The sequence below is a fragment of the Lontra canadensis genome, unplaced genomic scaffold (genome assembly GCF_010015895.1).
Source record: "Lontra canadensis isolate GAN:19392208 unplaced genomic scaffold, GSC_riverotter_1.0 scaffold28, whole genome shotgun sequence".
NCBI lineage: Eukaryota > Metazoa > Chordata > Mammalia > Carnivora > Mustelidae > Lontra > Lontra canadensis.
In genome coordinates, this window is record NW_022631022.1 from 20,586,934 (window position 1) to 20,609,179 (window position 22,246).

General features: G+C 37.4%; 1 protein-coding gene across 2 annotated transcripts in view; it reads left to right on the forward strand.

Moving 5' to 3' along the window:
* SCAPER (S-phase cyclin A associated protein in the ER) overlaps window positions 1–22,246 on the forward strand; it is a 460,910-nt gene that overhangs the window by 32,612 nt on the left and 406,052 nt on the right. For both annotated transcript variants that reach the window (XM_032865126.1, XM_032865127.1), the window contains exon 5: window positions 3,251–3,448. In XM_032865126.1, coding sequence (XP_032721017.1) covers window positions 3,251–3,448 — 198 coding nt within the window. The remainder of the gene's footprint in view (window positions 1–3,250; window positions 3,449–22,246) is intronic.

The following is a 22,246-nucleotide window of genomic DNA, read 5'->3' on the forward strand; positions in this document are numbered from 1 at the left end:
GGTATTTACACAAAGGAGTTGAAAACTTATATCCTCACGAAAACCTGCACATGGATATTTATAGCTGCTTTATTCATAATTGTCAAAACTTGGAAGCAACCAAGATGTCCTTCAGTAGGTGAATATGATACATAAACTGTAGTACATCCAGACAATGGACTGTTCTTCATTGCTAAAAAGAAATGAGCTAGCAAGCTATGAAAAAACATAGAGGAACCTTAAATGCATTATATTAAGTGAAGAAAGCCAACCTCAAAAGGCTATATACTATTTCCAAATATACAGCATCCTGGAAAGGCAAAACTATGGAGACAATAAAAAGGTCATTGGTGCCAGAGGGTCAGAGGTAGGGGTAGGGAGAGGGAAATAGGCAGAGCACAGAAGATTCTTAGTACAATGACAATACTATGTATGATACTGTAATGATGGATACGTGTCATTATACATTTGTCCAAACCCATAAAATGAACAACACCAAGAGTAAACTGTAAGGTAAACTCTGAACTTTGGATGATTATGATGTGTCAGTGTTGGTACATCAAGAAAATGCATGTTTGACTTTATGTGCCCATGCATTTTTCTGCAATAGGTCCATAAACATTTTTAGATTCTCAGAGGAGTCAGGGAGCCCTTCTGACAGAGACGAGTCAGAAATCTCAATTTCTTCCTTCTACTTTCCCTTTACTTTTTCTCTTTCTCTCAAAAGTCATTGATTAAAACAATATAACATCATGGAATTCAGTTGTGTCTAATTTTTCCCACAAATTTAGATTGCTTTGTCTTCTTGAGTGTCTTGGAAGTACTAGTAAGCTGTAGTAATAGGATAGTTACCTGATTTTTGGCTTTATCACTTAGTGTGAGACCTGGGGCTCATTACTTAATTTAGCTAAGCCTGTTTTCTCTCCTGTAAAAAGGAGATAATAATGTTACCTATGATACAAAATTGCTTCAAAGTTTAAATCAAGTACAGCTGTATGGAAAGCACTTAGCACAGTGCCTGGCATCTGGCAAGTGTGCCATGCATATGAGATGCTGCTGCAATTACTATTATCACTGCTATTGTTTTTATCAGTGGTAAGAGCCCTATACTTTGGAACTCTATACTGATTTAACCTCTACAATTTGATTTGCCAGTCTACTCTTTCACAGATTTGACAATTTTGCCATTAGTTTATTCACATTTTTTTCCTGAGCATATTTCTTCTCTTTATCTTTCCCACTATAATCATACCTAACATTATTTGGGTACTAATTGTGTGCTTGGTGCTATGTAAAATGCTTTATGAACATGGGAAAAGTTGAAAGACTAGGTTCTAGTCCCAGTTCCTCCACTCAACCTTTTGACTTGCAAAGAAATTCAATCTTTCTGAGCCTCAGTTTTGTTATTTACAAATGGGAATAATAATATTTGTCCTGTCTTCAGTTTGTTTTAATGATTAAATGAGAGAATGTATTCAGAATTCCTTCATAAAATATGAATAAGCATGCAAGTATAAAGTACTATCATTTTGGCAAAGTTAAGTATCAAATTTGTATAGCACATTGCCTTTCAGATGGAATTATGTAACTGTAGTTTTTGTCTTACTGGCATCTTTCTTTGTAAAAGCTTCACCTAGAGCAATCACAGAGAATAGAAACATTTTAACCTGGACGCAATGGTGCCTATTTTACATTGTAAGAAATGTTGGTAAAATATTTGATGCATGATAAGGTAAATATGTAGGTGGGTGAAACTGAGTGAGAGTACTTTTGAGAATTCCATAAGATTAGAGTCTAAATTCACAGGAAGTTACTAGCCCTTTGCTGATCATGAAGAAGGTAAAATTGGGAAACTTCTCAAGTTAATTTTAACTTTGGATGGTGTACAGGAAGAGAAATGAGATAGTCTGGAATATCTGGCCAAGCACTGGCAGCACAGGCCTGAGGCGGTATACTGGTAAGCTGCCAGTGTTATTGTAGAGCTCTAATGGGAAGATGGTCTTCTGTGGCTAGATGATCTTTGACAAATGAGTTATTAGCCTTGGAGCCTGTTTTCTAAACTGTAAAGTGGAGCTAATAATACCTACTTTAAAGATTGTGTGAAGGAGCTTAGAAATTATGTGAAGTTGATTTATGATCTATAATCCTGTATAAATGGTCAGTTGTCAGAGTTATCAGGAGAGTGGACAGAATTAAGCTTTACTTCAGGACAGATGCTGGCTGAATGGGATTTTGAATTTGGTTTAATGCAAGGAAGGGATATTTGCCATTATAATAAAATTATTTATACTAGGGCTGTAAAGAACTTGGAGAGCAATTGAGGCAATGGTTTTATGGATTGTTGACATTACTTTGAATTTTATTGCTTGAGTATTGAGAATTTGTGCCTGGACCATGGCTATCCCATAAAATATTTGCTAATTTTCATTTGTGAAATCTGGCAACCCTGTCTGGATGGGGGACTGTGTAGGGAGGACAAGTAACTACATTTTAGCCTCTCTAGCGTGTATGTACCTGTGTGCATACATGTGTTATGTGTGCTTCCTTTTTGGTGGTATACATTGTATATAAATCAACGATTGGCTATAAAAGATAGATGAAGTTTAGGAATCACTTATATTGAAGGCCAAAGCCTAAAACAAAACAGGAGGACATTAGCATGTATTTCAGATACTCTCCACTCTGGAGCTCTCCTATGAAAAAGAAAAACAAGCAAACAGGAATGATACACACACATACAAAACAACCCAAAGAAACCTGGGATTGTTTGTTGCTCTAACTGTAGTAGAGGGTTAGTATTTATTTATTTTTCAGCTTAAGTAGCCAAAGAGAGATAAGCAACTCTTTTGGACTTCTAGTCAGAAGCTTCAGGTTTGCTTTTTGAATTTCAGTCTTTATGTAAACTACATGCTTTTTGGTAGAATGATTCTGTGGTACAGTCTGTAAAACTATAGAATGTAATCTTTATTTTCAAAGTTTGCCTGTGCAACTGAGGAAAGAGTGGGTCCTTTAGTGCTTCTTTTTTGACTAGGGGTCTGTTCACTGTTGAAGCCATGCTACTCTTCAGTAAGAAATGTCTGAACTAAAACAATGACCTTACAAACCTGCTTTTAAGATGAGAAGCTTTGTTTTGATAAATTCAGTGTGATGTAAGATAAAAAGAAGAATGTCCATTTTTAAGTATTTATTTTGAAAAATGTGTTTTATACAAAGATCAAATCCCTGGAGGCTTTTAAGAAATATTTTTTTATGTTTTGTTTTATTTCACCAGAATGCTGCGGTAGACTGTAAAATAACATCATCTACAACTGGAGATAAACACTTTGATAAAAGTCCCACTAAAACAAGGCATCCTCGGAAAATTGACCTAAGAGCTAGATACTGGGCATTTCTTTTTGACAATCTTCGTCGAGCAGTAGATGAAATCTATGAAACTTGTGAATCAGATCAGAGTGTGGTAGAATGTAAGGTAAGGTTTGCTTTGAGACTTTGTAATCCATTTAAAGCTAACTTCTCCAATTTTTATTAACCTGACCATATCATTTAACTCAGTATGTAATACTGTATTATTCAGTATAGTCACAATGCTGTGCATTAGATCCCTACAACTTACTCCTCTTACAACTGAAAGTTTGTACCCTTTGACCAACATCTATTGTCCCCATTCCTTTGAACCACTGTTCTACCCTCCTTCTATGAGTGCTTCAGGTTTTTTTGGTTTTGATTTTTTGAGTACTCTTGTGTTTTGCGTTATCTAATTATGTAATGTTCTGTGTAAGATTTGGTAGAAAGCAAGATTTGGTACATAGTCCTGGGCAAGAAATCATAAAAGACGGATATGCACACACACAACCATGACACACAAAATTATTTTAAAGATCTCTCTTATCTGCATTGTCCAGTACTGTAGGTGGCACTAGTGAGATTTTCACATTCTTTGGTTTCATGTTTAATGTCTTTAATTGGACATTGCTTCCTTTCTGCTGAGATACTTATCACTCTTCTAATTCACTCTGGTTAGGGAAAAGTGAGATTGATGTCTAACCATAAACAATCCTGGGTGGGATTGGGATGTCATTGTAAGGTGTATTTTCTAATTTCATATAACTTTGTGTTTGTAATAGGATATTAGATACATAGTGCATCTGTCTGTGAAAATTCACTAAAAAGCCCAGTCTTTTAGAAAATAGAAACTATATACTATATTACTTTATGCTGAATGAAATTATTTTGATAAAAACTAGAGTGATTTATCATCATAGACATATTACACAGTTAGCTTGTGTTTCTACAGTGAACAGGATTGAAAACCCTGGCATTCATTATTTAACCTATGAAATATATGAAGGGTCAAAGAAAAGTTACATGTTGAAACAGTAACTGTGTTTCCTCTAAAATTGGAAACAGCTTAGAATAACCTAAAAATATGGTTCATCAGATGCAGGTTTCAGAATGAACAGTAATTGAAATCCTCCAAATTTAGTTTGGTTGTCACAAGTAATATTGAAAGCTGGGGTGGCAATCCTTATATCAGACAAATTAGATTTTAAACCAAAGACCAATAGGAGATGAGGAAGGACACTATTATATAATTAAAGGGTCTATTCAACAAAAAGATCTAACAGTTGTAAATATTTATGCCCCTAACATAGGAGCAGTGAATTATATAAACCAATTAATAACATAATTAAGCACATCGATAATGATACAATTATAGTAGGGGACTTTAACAAACCACTTAGTGCAGTAGATAGATCATCTAAGCAGATGATCACCAAGGTAACAAGGGCTTTGAATGACACACTGGACCAGATGGACTTCATAGATACATTCAGAGCATTCCATCCTAAAGTAACAGAATACACATTCTTCTTGAGTGCACATGGAACATTGTCCAGAATAGATCACATACTACATTGCAAATCAGGTCTCAACTAGTACCAAAAGATTGGGATCATTCCCCACATATTTTCAGACCACAAAGCTTTGAAACTGGAACTCAGTCACAAGAGGAATTTTGGAAATAACTCAAATATATGGAGGCTAAAGAGCATCCTACTAAAGAATGAATGGATCAAGCAGGAAATTAAAGAAGAATTTAAAAAGTTCATGGAAACAAATGAAAATGAAAACACAACTGTTCAAAACCTTTGGGATGCAGCAAAGGTGGTCCTAAGAGGGAAGTATATTGCAATACAAGAAACAAAGAAGGTCTCAAATACACAAGATAACCTAGTCCTTAAATGGAGAATGAACAGCAAATAAAGCCTAAACCCAGCAGGAGAAGAGAAATAATAAAGATTAGAGCAGAAAATAATGAAATAGAAACCAAAAGAATAGTAGAACAGATCAACAAAACTAGGAACTTGTTCTTTGAAAGAATAAACAAGATTGATAAACCCCTAGCTAGACTTATCAAAAAGAAAAGAGAAAGGACCTAAATAAATAAAATCATGAATGAAAGAGGAGAGATTGCAGCAAATACTGTAGAAATACAAACAATTACAAGAACATATTATGAGGGGTGCCTGGGTGGCTCAGTGGGTTAAACCTCTGCCTTCAGCTCAGGTCATGATCCCAGGGTCCTGGGATTGAGCCCCACATTTGTCTCTCTGCTCGGTGGGGAGCCTGCTTTCCCCTCTCCCTCTCTGCCTGCCTCTCTGCCTACTTGTGATCTCTTTCTGTCAAATAAATGAATAAAATCTTAAAAAAATATTATGAACAATTATATGCCAAAAATTAGGCTATCTGGAAGAAATGGATGCATTCCTAGAAATTTATAAACTACCAAAACTGAACCAGGAAGAAATACAACACCTGAACAGACCCATAACCACCAAGGAAATTGAAGCAGTAGTCAAAAATCTCCCAATAAAGAGTCTAGAGCTGATGGCTTCCCAGGAAAATTCTACCAAACATTAAAAGAAGAATTAATACCTATTCTGAAGCTGTTTCAAAAACTAGAGATGGAAGGAAAACTTCCAGACTCCTTCTGTGTGGCCAGCATTACCTTGATCCCAAAGCCAGAGAAAGACCTGACCAAAAAGAATTATAAACCAATATCCCTGATGAACATGGATGCAAAAAATTCTCACCAGGATTCTAGCCAATAGGATCCAACAGTACATTAAAAGGAGTATTCACCACGACCAACTGGGATTTATTACTGGGGTGCAAGGGTGGTTCAACATCTGCAAATCAATCAGTGTGATACACTAAATAAAAGGACAAAAACCATATGATCCTCTCAATAGATATAGAAAAAGAATTTGACAAAGTACAGCATCCTTTCTTGATTAAAACTCTTCACAATGTAGGGACAGAGGGAATATACCTCAACGTTGCAAAGGCCATATTATTAAAAGCCCACAGCAAATATCATACTCAAAGGGGAAAAACTCTGTTTTTCCCCTGAGGTCAAGAACCCAGCAGGGATTTCCACTATGACCACTGTTGCTCAACATAGTACTAGAAGTCCTAGCCCCAGCAATCAGACAACAAAAAGAAATAAAACACATCCAAATCAGCAAAGAAATCGTCAAACTCTTACTCTTTGCAGATGACATGATAATCTGTGGAAAACCTGAAAGACTCAATCCCCAAATTGCTAGAACTCATACAGGAATTCAGCAATGTGGCAGGATATAAAATAAATGCACAGAAATCAGTTGCATTCCTTTACACTAACAATGAGACGGAAGAAAGAGAAGTTAAATGATCCCATTTACAATTTCACCTAAAACCATAACATGCCTAGGAATAAACCTAACCAGAGAGGCAAAGGATCTGTACTCAGGAAACTATGGAACACTCATGAAAGAAATTGAGGAAGACACAAAAAAAAGTGCCATGCTCATAGACAACAAATATTGTGAAAATGTCTGTGCTACCTAGAGCAGTATATGTATTCAATCCCTATCAAAATACTATCAACTTTTTTTTTTCCCACAGAGCTGGAACAAATAATCCTAAAAGACCCCAAGTAGCCAAAACAATCCTGAAAAAGAAAACCAAAGCTGGTGGCATCACAATTCCAGACTTCAAGCTCTATTACAAAGTTGTAATCATCAAACTAGTATGGTACTGACACAAACACAGATGCATAGATCAATGGAACAGAATAGAGAACCCAGAGATGGACCCTCAACTCTATGATCAGCTAATCTTGGACAAATCAAGAAAGAATATCCAATGGAGAAAAGACAGTCTCTTCAACAAATGGTGTTGGGAAAATTGGACAGCCACATGCAAAAGAATGAAACTGGACCATTTCCTTACACCATACGCAAAAATAGACTCAAAAATGGAGGATGAAAGACCTAAAGGTGAGACAGGAATCCATCAGAATCCTAGAGAAGACATGCAGCAACCTCTTTGACCTTGGCCACAGCAACTTCTTGTTAAGCAGGTGTCCAAAGGCAAGGGAAAAAGGCCATGAACTATTGGGACTTCATCAAGATAAAAAGCTTTTGCACAGCAAAGGAAACAGTTGACAAAACCAAAAGATAACCAACAGAACGGGAAAAGATATTTGCAAATGACCTATCAGATAAAGGGCTCATATCCAAAAATCTGTAAAGAAGTTACTAAACTCAACACCCCCCAAAACATATAATCCAATCAAGAAATGGGCAGAAGGCATGAACAGATGTTTCTCCAAGGAAGACATATGAATGATGAACAGACACATGAGAAATGCTCTCTACCACTTGGCATCAGGAAAATACAAATCAAAACCACAGTGAGATACCACCTCACACCAGTCAGAATAGCTAAAAAGTTAACAGGTCAGGAAATAACAAATGTCGGTGAGGATGGAGAGAAAGGGGAACCCTCTTATAGTGTTGGTGGGAATGCAAGCTGGTGCAGGCATCCTGGAAAACAGTATGGAGGTTTCTCAAAAATTTGAAAATAGAGCTACATTAATTGCACTACTGCGTATTTACCCCAAAGATATAAATGTAGTGATTCGAAGGGGTACCTGAGCAACAATGTTTATAGCAGGAATATCCACAGTAGCCAAACTATGGAAAGAGCCCAGATGTCCATGGACAGATGAATGGATAAAGAAGATGGTGTGTGTGTGTGTGTGTATACATATATATGTATATGTATATATGTACTGTATATGTGCGCGCACACACACACACACACACACACACACACACACTGGAATACCACTCAGTCATCAAAAAAAAGAAATCATGGGGCGTCTGGTTGGCTTAGTCAGTTGAACATCTCCCTTTGGCTCCGGTCATGGTCCCAGGGTCCTGGGATTGAGCCCCACATCAGCAGGGAGTCTTCTTTTGCCTCTCTGCCTGCTGCTCCCCTTGCTTGTGCTTTCTCTCTCTGTGAAATAAATAAATAAAATCTAAAAAAAATCATGCCATTTGCAACAATGTGCATGGAACTAGAGGATATTATGCTAAGTGAAATAAGTCAATCAGAAAAAGACAATTATATGATCTCAGTCCTATATGGAATTTAAGAAATGAAACAGAAAATGAAGAAGAAAGGAAAAAATAAATAAGACAATACCAGGGAGGGAGACAAACCGTAGGAGACTCTTAATCATTGGAAACAAACTGAGGCTTGCTGGAGGGGAGAGGGGTGGGGGGTGGAGTAACTGGGTGATGGACACATGATGGAATGAGCAATGGGTATTATATAAGACTGATGAATTGGGGCGCCTGGGTGGCTCAGTGGGTTAAAGCCTCTGCTTTTGGCTCAGGTCGTGATCCCAGAGTCCTGGGATCTAGCCCTTCAGTGGGCTCTCTGCTCACCAGGGAGCCTGCTTCCCTTCCTCTCTCTCTGCCTGCCTCTCTGCCTACTTGTGATCTCTGTCTGTGAAATAAATAAATAAATCTTTAAAAAAAAAAAAAGACTAATGAATCACTGACCTGTATCTCTGAAACTATTAATATGTTATATGTTAATTAATTGAATTTAAATGGACAAAATCTCATTAAAAAAAAGGTATGACATGCAATAAAAAGAGAAGGATATCACATAACTGTGAAGACTGTGTCACAACAAACATATATATGTATACTCTCATTGTTTCACACAGTCATTTAACATCTATTCACTGAGCATTTAATATGTTCCAGTTCCAGTACCAAGAATTGATGACAGAAGGATACAAAACAGTGGAGCTTTAACTAGACAGAGAGCTCAGTGTCTGATAATAGAGACAGATATAAAACTAAAAATACAGTTTTTAATTTCTTTTTTTTTTTTAAGATTTTTTTTTAATTTATTTGACAGAGATCACAAGTAGGCAGAGAAGCAGGCAGGGTGGGGGGGAGCAGGCTCCATGCTGAGCAGAGAGCCTGACGTGAGGCTTGATCCCAGGACCCTGGGATCATGACCTGAGCCGAAGGCAGAGGCTTTAACCCACTGAGCCACCCAGGTGCCCGTTTTTAATTTCTATTGTAATAAGTATTTCAAAGGAGAAGAATATTATGAGCGTATACTGTAGGGGAATCTGATCTATTCTGAAACCCTGAGGAGGTGACACTTAAACTGAAAGGTTATTATTTAGATAATAACTTAGCATGCATTTTGCCTCCATCATCTGTCAGATACTCAGATATTTTGAAGTCTTTCACTACTATTGCAATTTCTTCAACATCTCTTAATTTCTAAGAATTTTTGTTACACATTTTGCTGTCTTATTACTTGTGTAAAGGATTATATGAGGTTAACTTTCATTATAAGTTTAACATTTTCTGAGTATAAAAATGACCCCATTGTCCAGTTTAATGTTTTTCTTTGTGAATTCTGTTTTGTGTGATATTAATATTATAATCTTTTTTTGTTGTTGTTTGCTCAATTTGCCTGTTACCCTTGAGCTCAGGTATTGAAATTTGCCACAGAGAACAGAGAACATGAGATTCTCCACAGGGATAGCAGGTTAAGGGTTCACCTGTTCTTTAATCGGAGTAGGCTTTTTTTTACCTCACCATTGTCTAACATCCATCACCACACATAGTCAAAAGTTTTTTTTGTTTTGTTTTTATGATGAGAGCTTTTAAGAGCTACTGTCTTGGGAACTTTTAAATATGTAATATAGTATTATTAACTGTAGTCATTATGCTGTACATTAATCCCAGGACTTAATTTTTTTGTAACAGGAAGTTTGCTCCTTTTTAAAGAAGATTTTATTTATTTATTCATTCATTCATTCGCTAACTCATTTATTAGTGAGCTCTCACATGCATGAGTGAGGGAGGAATGGCAGGGGAAGGAGTTGGGGGAGGAGGAAAGCAGACTCTGTGCTGAGTGAGGGGCTCAGTCTCATGACCCTGAGATCATGACTGAAGCCAAAACCAAGAGTTGGGCGTTTAACCCACTGAGCCACTCAGGTGCCCTGGAAGTTTGTACCTTTGGCCACTTTTACCCATTGTGCCCACTCCCACCCCATTAATAATTGTCCTTTCCTTTATCTGTATCTGTTCTTCTGAGTCTTATTCTAGATATTTATTCTTTTTTGTGTTTCATTCATTTTAGGCTTATAATAAAATTTTGCTGTCTGATTGATTAAATAATTTCTCTTATGTTTATAAGTTTACAAAATATTTTGTGATTCAGTATTAAAGTTGTAGCAATAGATGAGTTTCATTTTAGTCTATTTAACATGACACTTAATTGATGATTTCTTGGTTGACAAATCTTTGTTTCTTATACCTAGTTCTCATATAATCAGTAGAGCATAGATTATTTTTCTTTTGGTTATTTGGGAGAACTTAATAACTGGATTGCACAATTACCATGTCATAACTATTACTGGGGTTAGTTAAACCTGACTTACCTAAGTTATGAGCCTAGTTCTTAGGAGTAAGCATCATACCATTTTATACCCTACTTTATTAATTGATTAATTTGTAAGCATGTTTTAAAAAATGTCCTATTAATTTCAGGTGCACAATAGAGTGATTTTGCAGTTCCTTACATCACCTGGTGCTTATCATGACAAGTATACTCCTTAATGCTCATCACCTATATAACCCAACCCCCCATTTCCTCCCCTCTGGTGACCATCAGTTTGTTCTCTATAATTAAGAATCTGTTTCTTGGTTTCTCATTTTTTTGCCATTACTCTTCTGTTTTATTTCTTAAATTCCACATATGAGTGAAATCATAGGGCATTTGTCTTTCTCTGACTTATTTCACTTAGCATTATATTCTTTAGGTCCATCTATGTAATTGCAAATGGCAAGATTTCATCCTTTTTATAGCTGAGTAGTATTCCTTTGTATATAACACATCTTCTTTAACCATTCATCAACTGATGGGATGCTTGGGGGGCTTCCATATCTTGGCTGTTTAAATAATGCTGCTATAAACATAGTATTGCCTGTATCCCATTGAAATAGTGTTTTTTAATTCTTTGGGTAAAGACCCAATGTTTGATTGCTGGATGGTAGGATAGTTCTATTTTTAACTTTTTGAGGAACCTCCATAGTGTTTTCCACAATGGCTGCACCAGTTTGCATTCCTACCAGCAGAGTAAGAGGGTTCCTTTTTCTCCACATCCTTGCCAACACCTCTTGTTTCCTGTGTTGCTGATTTTAGCCATTCTGACAGGTGTGAGGTGATATTTCATTGTAGTTTTGATTTGCATTTCCCTGGTGGTAAGTGATTAAACATCTTGTCATGTGTGTGTTGGCCATCTGTATGTCTTCTTTGGAGAAATGTCTGTTCGTGTCTTCTGGATTTTTTGTTTCTGGGTGTTGAGTAGTGGAGGTTCTTTAGGTATTTTGGAAATTAGCCCTTTATTGGTTTTGTCATTCACCAATATCTTCTCCTATTCCCATTGCCTTTTAGTTTTGTTGATTGTTTCCTTTGCTCTGCAGAAGCTTTATGCTTCGATGTAGTCTCAGTAGTTTATTTTTGCTTTTGTTTCCTTTGCTTCAGGAGATCTATCTAGAAACAAATTGCTATGGCCTGTATCAAAGAAGTTACTGCCTGTACTCTCTTCTAACATTTTTATGTTTTCAGGTCTCACGTTTAGGACTTTAATTCATTTTTTTTAAAGATTTTATTTATTTATTTGACAGACAGACATCACAAGTAGGCAGAGACACAAGCAGAGAGAGAGAGAGGAAGCAGGCTCCCTGCCGAGCGGAGAGCCTGATGCAGGGCTTGATTTCAGGACCCTGAGACCACGACCCGAGCCGAAGGCAGAGGCTTTAACCCACTGAGCCACCCAGGCGCCCCACTTTAATTCATTTTTGAATTTACTTTTGTTTATGGTATAAGAGAGTGGTCCAGTTTTCCTAACATTTGTTTGAAGAGACTGTCCTTTTCCCTTTGGACATTCTTTTCCCCTTTTTCAAAGATCAATTGACCATATAGTTGTGGTTTTATTTCTGGGTTTTCTGTTCTATTCCATTGATCAACGTGTCTCTTTTTGTGCCAGGACCATACTGTTTTGATTACTACAACTTTGTAACATAACCTGATGTCCAGAATTGTGATACCTCTAGCTTTGCGTTTTTTGTTTGTTTGTTTCTTGTTTGTTTTGTTTTGTTTTGAGAGCAAGAGAGTGCATGTGTGGTGGGGAGGGGGTGGGCCAGATTGGGAGAAAAAGAATCCCAAGCAGGCTCCACACCCAGCATGGAACTTGATGCTGGGCTTGATTTTACCACCTTGAGATCATGACCTGAGCTGAAATCAGGAGTCGGATGCTTAACCAACCCACTGAACCACCCAGGCACTTCTTTGCTTTTCTTTTTCAAGATTGCTTTGGCTATTTGGTGTCTTTTGTGGTTTTGTACAAATACTTAGAATTGTTCTAGTTCTATGAAAAATGCTGTTGGTGTTTTAATAGGGATTGCATTAAATGTGTAGATTTCTTTGGCTAGTAGAGACTTTTTTTGTGTGTGTGTGTTTTTCTTTTTTGTTTTCTTTTTAAAGATTTTATTTATTTATTTGAGAGACAGAGATCACAAGTAGGCAGAGAGGCAGGCAGAGAGAGAGGGTGAAGCAGGCTCCCTGCTGAGCAGAGGGCCCGATGAGGGGCTCGATCCCAGGACACTGGGATCATGACCTGAGCTGAAGGCAGAGGCTTAAACCACTGAACCACCCAGGTGCCCCTAGTAGAGACGTTTTAACGGTATTTGTTCTTGAGCCCATGAGCTTAGAATCTTCAGTTTCTTTTGTTATTGTTTTTATAGTTTTCAGAGTACAGGTCTTTCACCTCTTTTGTTAGGTTTATTCCTGGGTATTTTGCTGTTTTTGGTATAATTGTAAATGGGATTGTTTTCTTAATTTCTCTTTCTGCTGCTTCATTATTGGTGTATAGAAATACAACAGATTTCTGTACATTGATTTTATATCCTTCAGCTTTACTGAATTTGTTTATCAGTTCAAATAGTTTTTTGGTGGAGTCTTTTAGGTTTTGTTTATATAGTGTCATGTCATGAGCAAATAGTGTAAGTTTGACCTCTTCTTACCAAAGCAGATGCCTTTTATTTTTTCTGTTGTCTGACTGTGGTGGCTAGGACTTTTCCAGGATTATGTTGAATAAATATGGTGAGAGTAGGCATCCTTGTCTTGTTCCTCACCTTAGGGAAAAACTGCTTAGTTTTTCCCCACTGAGGATGGTGTTAGCTGTGGGTTTTTCATATATGACTTTTATTGTGTTGAGGTATATTCCCTCTAACCTATTTTGTTGAGGATTTTTATCAATAATGGATGTTGTACTTTGTTAAATGCTTTTTCTGCATTTATTGAAATGTACATATAGTTCTTATTCTTTCTTTTACTGATGTGATGATGTGTCACATTGTTTGATTTGCAAATATTGAACCACCCTTACAACCCAGGAATAAATCCCACTCGATCGTGGTGAATTATGTTTTTAATGTATTTTTGAATTTGGTTTGCTAGTATTTTATTGAGGACTTTTGCATCTATGTTCATCAGGAATATTGGCCTGTAGTCCTTTTTTTTAGTGGTGTTTTATCCGGTTTTGGTATCAGGGTAATGCTGGTCTTACACAATAAACTTGGAAACTTTATTTCCCTTTCTTTTTTTGGAATGGTTTGAGAAGAATAGGTTTTAGCTCTTCTTTAAATGTTTGGTAGGATTCGCCTATATAGCCATCTGGTCTTGGACTTTTTTTTTTTTTTTAAGATTTTATTTATTTATTTCACAGACAGAGATCACAAGTAGGCAGAGAGGCAGGCAGAGAGAGATGGTGGGGGGAAGCAGGCTCCCTGCTGAGCAGAGAGCCCGATGCGGGGGGCTTGATCCCAGGACCCTGGGATCATGACCTGAGCCGAAGGCAGAGGCTTTAACTGACTGAGCCACCCAGGCGCCCCATAGTCTTGGACTTCTGTTTGTGGGAAATGTTTGTTTATTTTTCTTACTGATTTAATTTCTTTCCAGGTTATCCATCTGTTCACATTTTCTGTTTATTCCTGTTTCAGTTTCGGTAGTTTATATGTTTCTAGGAATTATCCATTTCTTATAGGTTGTCCAATTTGTTGGCATATAGTTTTTCATAATTCTGTCTTAAAATTGTTTGTATTTCTATGGTGTTGGTTGTTATTTCTCCTTTTGCATTGGTGATTTTATTTATTTTAGTCCTTTCTTTTTTTTTTTTTTTTGGTAAGCCTGGTTAGAAGTTTATTAACTTTATTGATCTTTTCAAAGAACCAGCTCCTGGTTTCACTGATCTGTTCTTTTTTTTTTTTTTCTTAGTTTCTCTGTCATTTATTTCTAATCTTTATTATTTCCTTCCTTGTACTGGTTTTGGATTTCATTGGTTCTTTTTCTAGCTTCTTTAGGTGTAAGTTTAGATTTTTTGGAAAAATTTCTTTCTTCTTTAGATAGGCCTGTATTGCTATAAACATGCCCTTTAGAACTGCTTTTGCTGCATCCCAGAGGTTTTGCACTGTTGTGTTTTCATTTTCACTTGTTTCCATGTAGTCTTTATTTCTTCTTTTATTTGCTGGTTGGCCCATTCATTGTTTAGTAGCATGTTATTTAACCTTCATGTATTTGTGTTCTTTCCAGATTTTTTCTTGTGGTTGACTTCTAGTTTCTTAGTGTTGTGGTCAGAAAAGGTGCATGTCCTGACTTCGATATTCTTGAATTTGTTGAAGCTAGTTTTGTGAGCTCTAATCTATTCCAGAGAAGGTTCCATGTGCACTTGAAAACAATATATATTCTGCTATTTTAGGATGGACTGTTCTGAATATATCTGTTAAATCCATCTGGTCCACTTTGTCATTCAAAGCTGTTTCATTGTTGATTTTCTGTTTAGGTGATTTGTCCATTGATGTAAGTTGGGTGTTAAATTCCCTATTATTATTGTATTGTTATCTATTAGTTCCTTTATGTTTGTTATTAACTGTTTTATGTATTTGGGTGCTCCTATGTTGGATGCATAAATATTTACAGTTATTATATCTTCTTGTTGGATTGTGCCCTTTATTATATTGTCTCTTCTTACAGTCTATGTTTTAAAGTCTGTTTTTTCCAAAATACGTATTGCTATCCTGGCTTTCTTTTGACAGCCATTTGTATCATAGATGTTTCTCTGTCCCTTCACTTTTAATCTGTAGGTTTCTTTAGGTCTAAAATAAATCTCTTGTAGGCAACATATAAGTGGGTCTTGTTTTTCTATGCATTCTGCCACCCTGTGTCTTTTGATTGGAGCATTTAGTCCACTTTCATTCAAACTAAGTATTGATATATATTTCTACTTTATGACTTGTTTTTATGGATGTTTCTGCAGAGTTTCTCTGATCCAGTCTTGTCCTTCTCTCTTTTATGTTTTGTTGATTTTCTTTAGTGATATGTTAGGATTTCTTCTCTTTGTTCTTTGCATATTTATTAATGGTTTTTGACATATGATTACCATTAGGTTTGTATTATGGTTTATAGTTTGTATTAAGTTGATGGTCATTTAAGTTTGAACCCATTCTTTTCTCCTCTCCTCCCCATGTTTTAGATATGTTATTGGATTTTATATCTTTTTCTTTTCCGAGGTCCTTGGTTGATTTTTTTACAGAAATAGTCATTTTCACTGCTTTTAAAAAAATTACAGTATTTATTTATTTATTAAAAAAGATTTTATTCATTCATTTGACACGGAGAGCGACAGAAAGTGTGAGTGCACAAGCAGGGGGACCAGATAACAGAGAGGGAGGGAAAAGCAGACTGCCTACTGAGCAGGGAGCCTGATGTGGGACTGGATCCCAGGAACCTGTGATCAGGACTTATGTGGAAGGCAGATGCTTAACTGACTGAGCCACCCAGGCACCCCTTCACTGCTATTTTGTTTCCTAAGCTTATATTCTTATTTTTCATTTCTCCTTTCCATTCAGAGTATCCCCTTTAATATTTCTTGCAGGGCTGGTTTTAGTGGTCATGAACTCCTTTAGTTTTTGTTTGTCTGGGAAACTCCATCTCTCCTCCTATTCTGAATGATAACCTTGCTCTGGATATTCTTGGCTGTGGACTTTTCCCATTCAGCACTTTGAGTATATCATGCCACTTTCTTCTGTTGTGCAAAGTTTCTATGGAAAAACTCTTGCTAGCCTTAGAGATTTTCCCTTGTAAGTTAATGACTTCTTTTTTCATGCTGCTTTTAAGATTTTTTTCTTTATCACTGTGTTTTATAAGTTTAATTACAATATGTCTTGGTGTGGATCTGCTTTTGTTGATTTTGATGGGAGTTCCCTGTGCTTCCGGGATTTGGCTATCCCATTTCCTTCCCCAGATTAGGGAAATTTTCAGCTGTTATTTTTCAAATACATTTTCTGACCCCTTTTCTCTCTCTCCTTCTTGGACTCCTATAATAATAATGTAATTATCTTTCATGGAGTCACTGAATTCCCTAAGTCTATTCGTTTTATGTAGTTCTTTTTTCTTTCTTTTGTTCAGCCTGATTATTTTCCATCACTCTGTCTTCTAGGTAACTAATTTGTTCCTCTGCTTCTTTGACCCTTCTATTCATTCCATAAGGCTTGTTTCTCATTTCACTTATTGTGCCTTTGTATCTGCTATGTTATTCCTTATCTCTCTGTTTTCCATTCTTTTCTCAAGTCCAGTGAATATCCTTATGATCATTGCTTTAAATTTTCTATTAGACACATTATTATATCTGTTTTGCTTGGATATCTGACTGTGGCCTTGTCCTCTTGTTAAACCTGCATGCCATGCCTAGCAGCCATGTAGGTACAAAGCTGTCACATCACTACCCATCCAGCAGCAGCACCCACACACCCCTCAGCCACTATCACTTGCCAAGCCCACACATCAGGTTCACAGCTGCCATCTCACACCCTGCCCAGTCAGCCCAGCCATTTTCATGCATGCCACATACTCCTGGCTCCTCTGGCCACAGTCTCCAGCTGCCACAGTGTTTCTGGGATCCAGCATAGGACTAGTGGTGTAACACAAATTTTGCTAACACTGCAATCCTCCCGAATTCCCCTGGGGGCATGCTTCCCCAGCTGGCTTGTCTGGGCCCCACTAATAACACGGAGAGCAGGCATAGTCCACAACAGGTAGAAAGTCAGTGTAGACAACTACACTGAAAGGAAAAGTGGCTCAGACACAAGAGCAAGATGTAAGTAACACATACAGGATACTCTCCTGAAGTGCCAGGTTCTGGTGAACAAGGCAGGTGGTTTTTTTTTGTTTTTTTTTTTTTTAATTTTTTAAAATTTTTTAAATTTTTAAAATTTCTTTATTTTTATTTTTTAATTTCGTAACAGTATTCATTGTTTTTGCACCACACCCATTGCTCCATGCAATACGTGCCCTCCTTTATATCCACCACCTGGCTCCCCCAACCTCCCACAAACAAGGCAGGTTTAACAAAATTTGCCCTGAGCCCTGGGCTGAGGCTACAAGTGTCTGTGAAGCCTCACCTCCTATAGGCAGCTCTGTCTTTATGCTAGAAGGTGGGGGGAAAAAATGGCACCTGCCACGTACCTTGTTTTCAAAGAAGTACCCTAACATAGTCTGAAGTCGGTGTTAACAGATCAATCTCCCGTTGGCGCTGGTGTTATATAAACTGCCGTTTTTATGTTGCAGCCATACAGGTTGCTGTTTAAAGGTGGCAACACAGCTTTCTCACCCTCTGAATCAACTGACTTTCAAGCCCCAGACTTGAAATCTGACTGATTTTACAAACTCATGGAATTCAGACCCTTTGGTTTTGTTTTGTTTTTAATTCATTCATTTGAGAGGGAAAGCAAGAAAGCACAAGGAAGGGGAGGGGCAAAGGGAGAGGGAGAAGCAGACTCCCCACTGAGCAGGAAGCTGGGCTCAATCCCAGGACCCCGAGTCCCTTTGGTTTTTAAAGCTATAGGTTATGGAAATAAGTCTTACCCGTGTGAGTACTATGGTGCAAGTGTCCATTTCTTTGCTCTGTGTGTACAGCTCCCTCCCTCTCTTGGGCAGTTTCCATTTGCCTTTCTGATCTTCCTAACCTTCCAGAAGCAGCTTTTTTTTCCATATTTAGCAGTGGAGTTTGTTCTTCCAGTCTTTGGATAGTTCTCACTTGGATGTAGATGATACCTAGTGGTAAATGTGGGATGGGATGAGCTCAGAGTCCTCCTGCTCTGCCATCTTCCCGAGCTCCCTCTCCATACTTTTACTTTTAAAGTATTTCTTACTGATTTCTCTAATTCTGCTAATGAAACTACTGTTCTCCCAGTCACCCATATTTCCTCCTCTTGGTCAGCTACAAAGTTCCTGTCCATTCATCTTTTGCATTTTTTTCTTTTCTAATCACAGACTTCTTCTTTCCTAGTGTCAGTATGTTACATTTTAAAACCCTTATGACTCTGTGGTGAGCTCTTGTCTTGTCCTTTTAGGTATGTCCCCCTCTAGTTTCCCCCCACCTTTATAGTTCTTCTTACCAATGACATTAATCTTTGTAGAGAACAGTTCTGATCCTATTATTCCCTTGCTATAAAATTTTTATTGGTTCTATCTCCATAGCCTTCTGAGTCCAGAATAAACTCATTGTGTTGGCTTTTAAAATCTACTGTATGGTATTAGTTGGCTCTTTCAGGCTTGTTATAATCAGTGCTAACCTGCCTGTATACTGTATCATAAAGGGTTCATAGTTTAGGAGAGCTGAATCCTCAGGGTCCAAACCCAAATTTTAGCATTTCCTTAGAATGTGGGAGGCTTTGGGATTTCAACTGGGAACTGTTTACTGAAAACGGATTTAGTGTCTCTCATTTGAAAACTTGGATAATACAATATGGTGAAATAAGCTGTTCTTTGTGACTTTGTTGAATTTGACCTCAAATTCAGCCACCTTTTGCTTTTAAAGAGAGGAAACTGGGTAGGATCTTTGAAAGTGGATGTTTGTTCAAGTTGGTTTGGCACAAAAATAGTGTCTGGAGGGTGAAATTCATCTCCACTTTATGTAATTTTGTTTGAATTCATTAGGTGCATAATTGTATTTTGGGGGGCTTTCTGGGTATGCCTTTCTATCCATTTCATTTTTAGACATGAATTTTGGGGCACCGGGGTGGCTCAGTTGTTAAGCGTCTGCCTTGGGCTCAGATGACTGGGAGAACAGTAGTTCCTAGCAATCTCCATTCTTTATTTTAAACAAGAAAGGGTTTATTAACAGAATTTACAAACAGGAGCATATCTTGGGCAGCTGCAAGATTAGTAGGTCTCTAATCTCTAACCCTACCTCCTATAAGACCTGCTTTTGTACCTCTAGAGTCTCAGAGTACAGACCATGAATGTTGTGCCCCAAGGGTGTACTTGAGGGTGTGGTTAAACAAAAGAAAGTGTGGATGGGGGCACGCTTAAGAAGGCTTCGGGTCACAGAGTGGTCATCATGGCAGATTTGTCCAAGATCTTAGTCTGGTTTGCACACTCTATCCCTCAGATCCGATTCTTATAATTTCAGGAGCCCACCTCTTCTGCAGTATTCCCTGAGCTCAGGTCATAATCTTGGGGTTGTGGGATTGAGCCCTGCATCGGACTCTGCACTTAGTGTGGAGTCTGCTTAAGACTCACTCTCCCTCTGACTCCCCTACCCTCCACTTTTACTCTCTAAAATAAATAAATTTAAAAAAATGCTTCTGCTTTTGTCTTCTCTATTGTTTTAACCAGGCCTCATTCCATGGTGCCAGTAATTTGGTCAGTTTTTGATTGTGGCAACATGTTAGACTTCTAGATCCTAAGTCTCTTTCTAACCATGCTTATGGCAAAGCAAAATGAGATATGTACATATAATGGAGTATTATTCAGCCCTAAAAGGGGACCACATTATTCTTGTAAAACTAAAACTTTATTCCAGTTAAACAATAATTCCCCATTTCTTCCTCCCCTCAGCTCCTAGCAGTCTCCATTCTACTATTGTCTCTGTTATTTTAACTATTCTAGGTACCTTATGGCTTCAAGCCTATGTATAGACTGCCTCATCTTGAATCCTGTTTCTTGCTATAATCCTGTCCATGAATCCTGTCAAGGTTTTGCTCAATCCCTATTTCCTAGTATTCTGACCATGTCTTCCAATAGCAGGTTTCAGCTGTTCTGTCAATTTGCTCTGGTGCATATCAGACTCAGGCTTCTTGTTGGAATGACTCTTACCACAATTATGTTAGGCAGATACCTCCTTATCTTTTCATGATTCCTAAAAATTTGAATATATTGCAGTTATAAAGTAGGATAACAGAATAAAACAAGGCAAAAACACTGAAAAGGTAAACATTGAATTCGTAAAATTACTGAATAATAAGTAAGTTTTATTTCTTTGGTGAGAACTATTTAAAAGGAATTTTACTGGTACCCTTGGACAAATCGGAGTTTGAGCTGATGTTCTTGAGAAACAGAGCAATCTTTAGGAAACTGATTTTCTAAAAGGGCTGCATCCCAGGAAAATCCTGTCCAGTGTTCTTAGGCAGGAAGCTTCTTATTTCCTTTTCAGGAGAGGATGAGACAATCATTTGAGTGGGATCTAGGTACACTATCATGCAGTTGCCCTATACCATACCTCTTTTCCTCACTATTTAAAAATATTTAATAGAGGCAAGGTTATGTAAATGAAGTGCTACCACTGAGCTCAGAATGACAACATGCATGGTTATAACAATATTGGAAATAACAGTAATTAGCTCTCATATGGTTTATCTCTGCAGTCCTCTTAGTTTTTTTTTTTTTAAGATTTTATTTATTTGAGAGAGGGAGCACAAGACTGCGCATACACGCTTGAGTGCAAATAAGAGGAGATGGAAAGTGGGAGGGGGAGAGAGAATCTCAAGCAGACTCCCTGCTGACTTAAGAGCCCAGCATTGAACTCAGTATCACCACCCTGGGATCACGATGTGAGCCTAAACCAAGAGTTGGCTGCTTAATGGACTGAGCCACCATGCCCCCCTCTCTTAATTTTTTTATGCACTAATATCTCAGGTGAACATTCTCTTCACCTATTTCAGTTTATTTGGAATGATATACTTAATGATTATGGGATTGAGGTCTTTATACCAGTTTGCTATTCATTTCATTAGGTGCTAGTGAAAATATGAACTGAGTAGCATAATTTATTTATACCAATTATCCTCCAACAAAATAATGAATAAATGAAATAGAACAATTTGGAGAGTTTACAGATATAATTGTTCCTCGTGATGGACGAGTAAGACAGATTTCGTGGTGATGTATTTGTGTAAAGATTCAGGTATCTTCTATGGTTTTCTTTGTTAATGAGTGTTCACACTGAAATTTGGTCATGATCTGTTTCTTATGCAGAAGTGTTTGGTGGTTTGTGTTTTTAATAAAATTGGAAGCATCTTTAATGAAGACCATGTCATGTGCTTTTTTGTTTCTACCACACTTCTGGGTATATGCAGTAAAAATCTAATAAATTGGTCTTAAATCTAGTTTGTGGTACTCTAGTAGAAATTTACAGGGCCTCCAAAATATGATAGTATTTCTGTAGTCTTTCCTTGGCAATTAGTTTATTTTTAAGATATCATCTTTCTCATTAAACCTAAACTGCAGTGATCTTTCTCAGAGTATTTTTGTTTTAAAATTAAGTTAGTTGCCGGGCACCTGGGTGGCTCAGCGGGTTAAGCCTCTGCCTTCAGCTCAGGTCATGATCCCAGAGTCCTGGGATCGAGTCCCACATCAGGCTCTCTGTTCAGCAGGGAGCCTGCTTCCGCTCCCCTCTCTGTCTCTCTGCCTACTTGTGATCTCTCTCTCTGTCGAATAAATAAATAAAATCTTTAAAAAAAAAAATTAAGTTAGTTGCCTCAGAAATAATTTT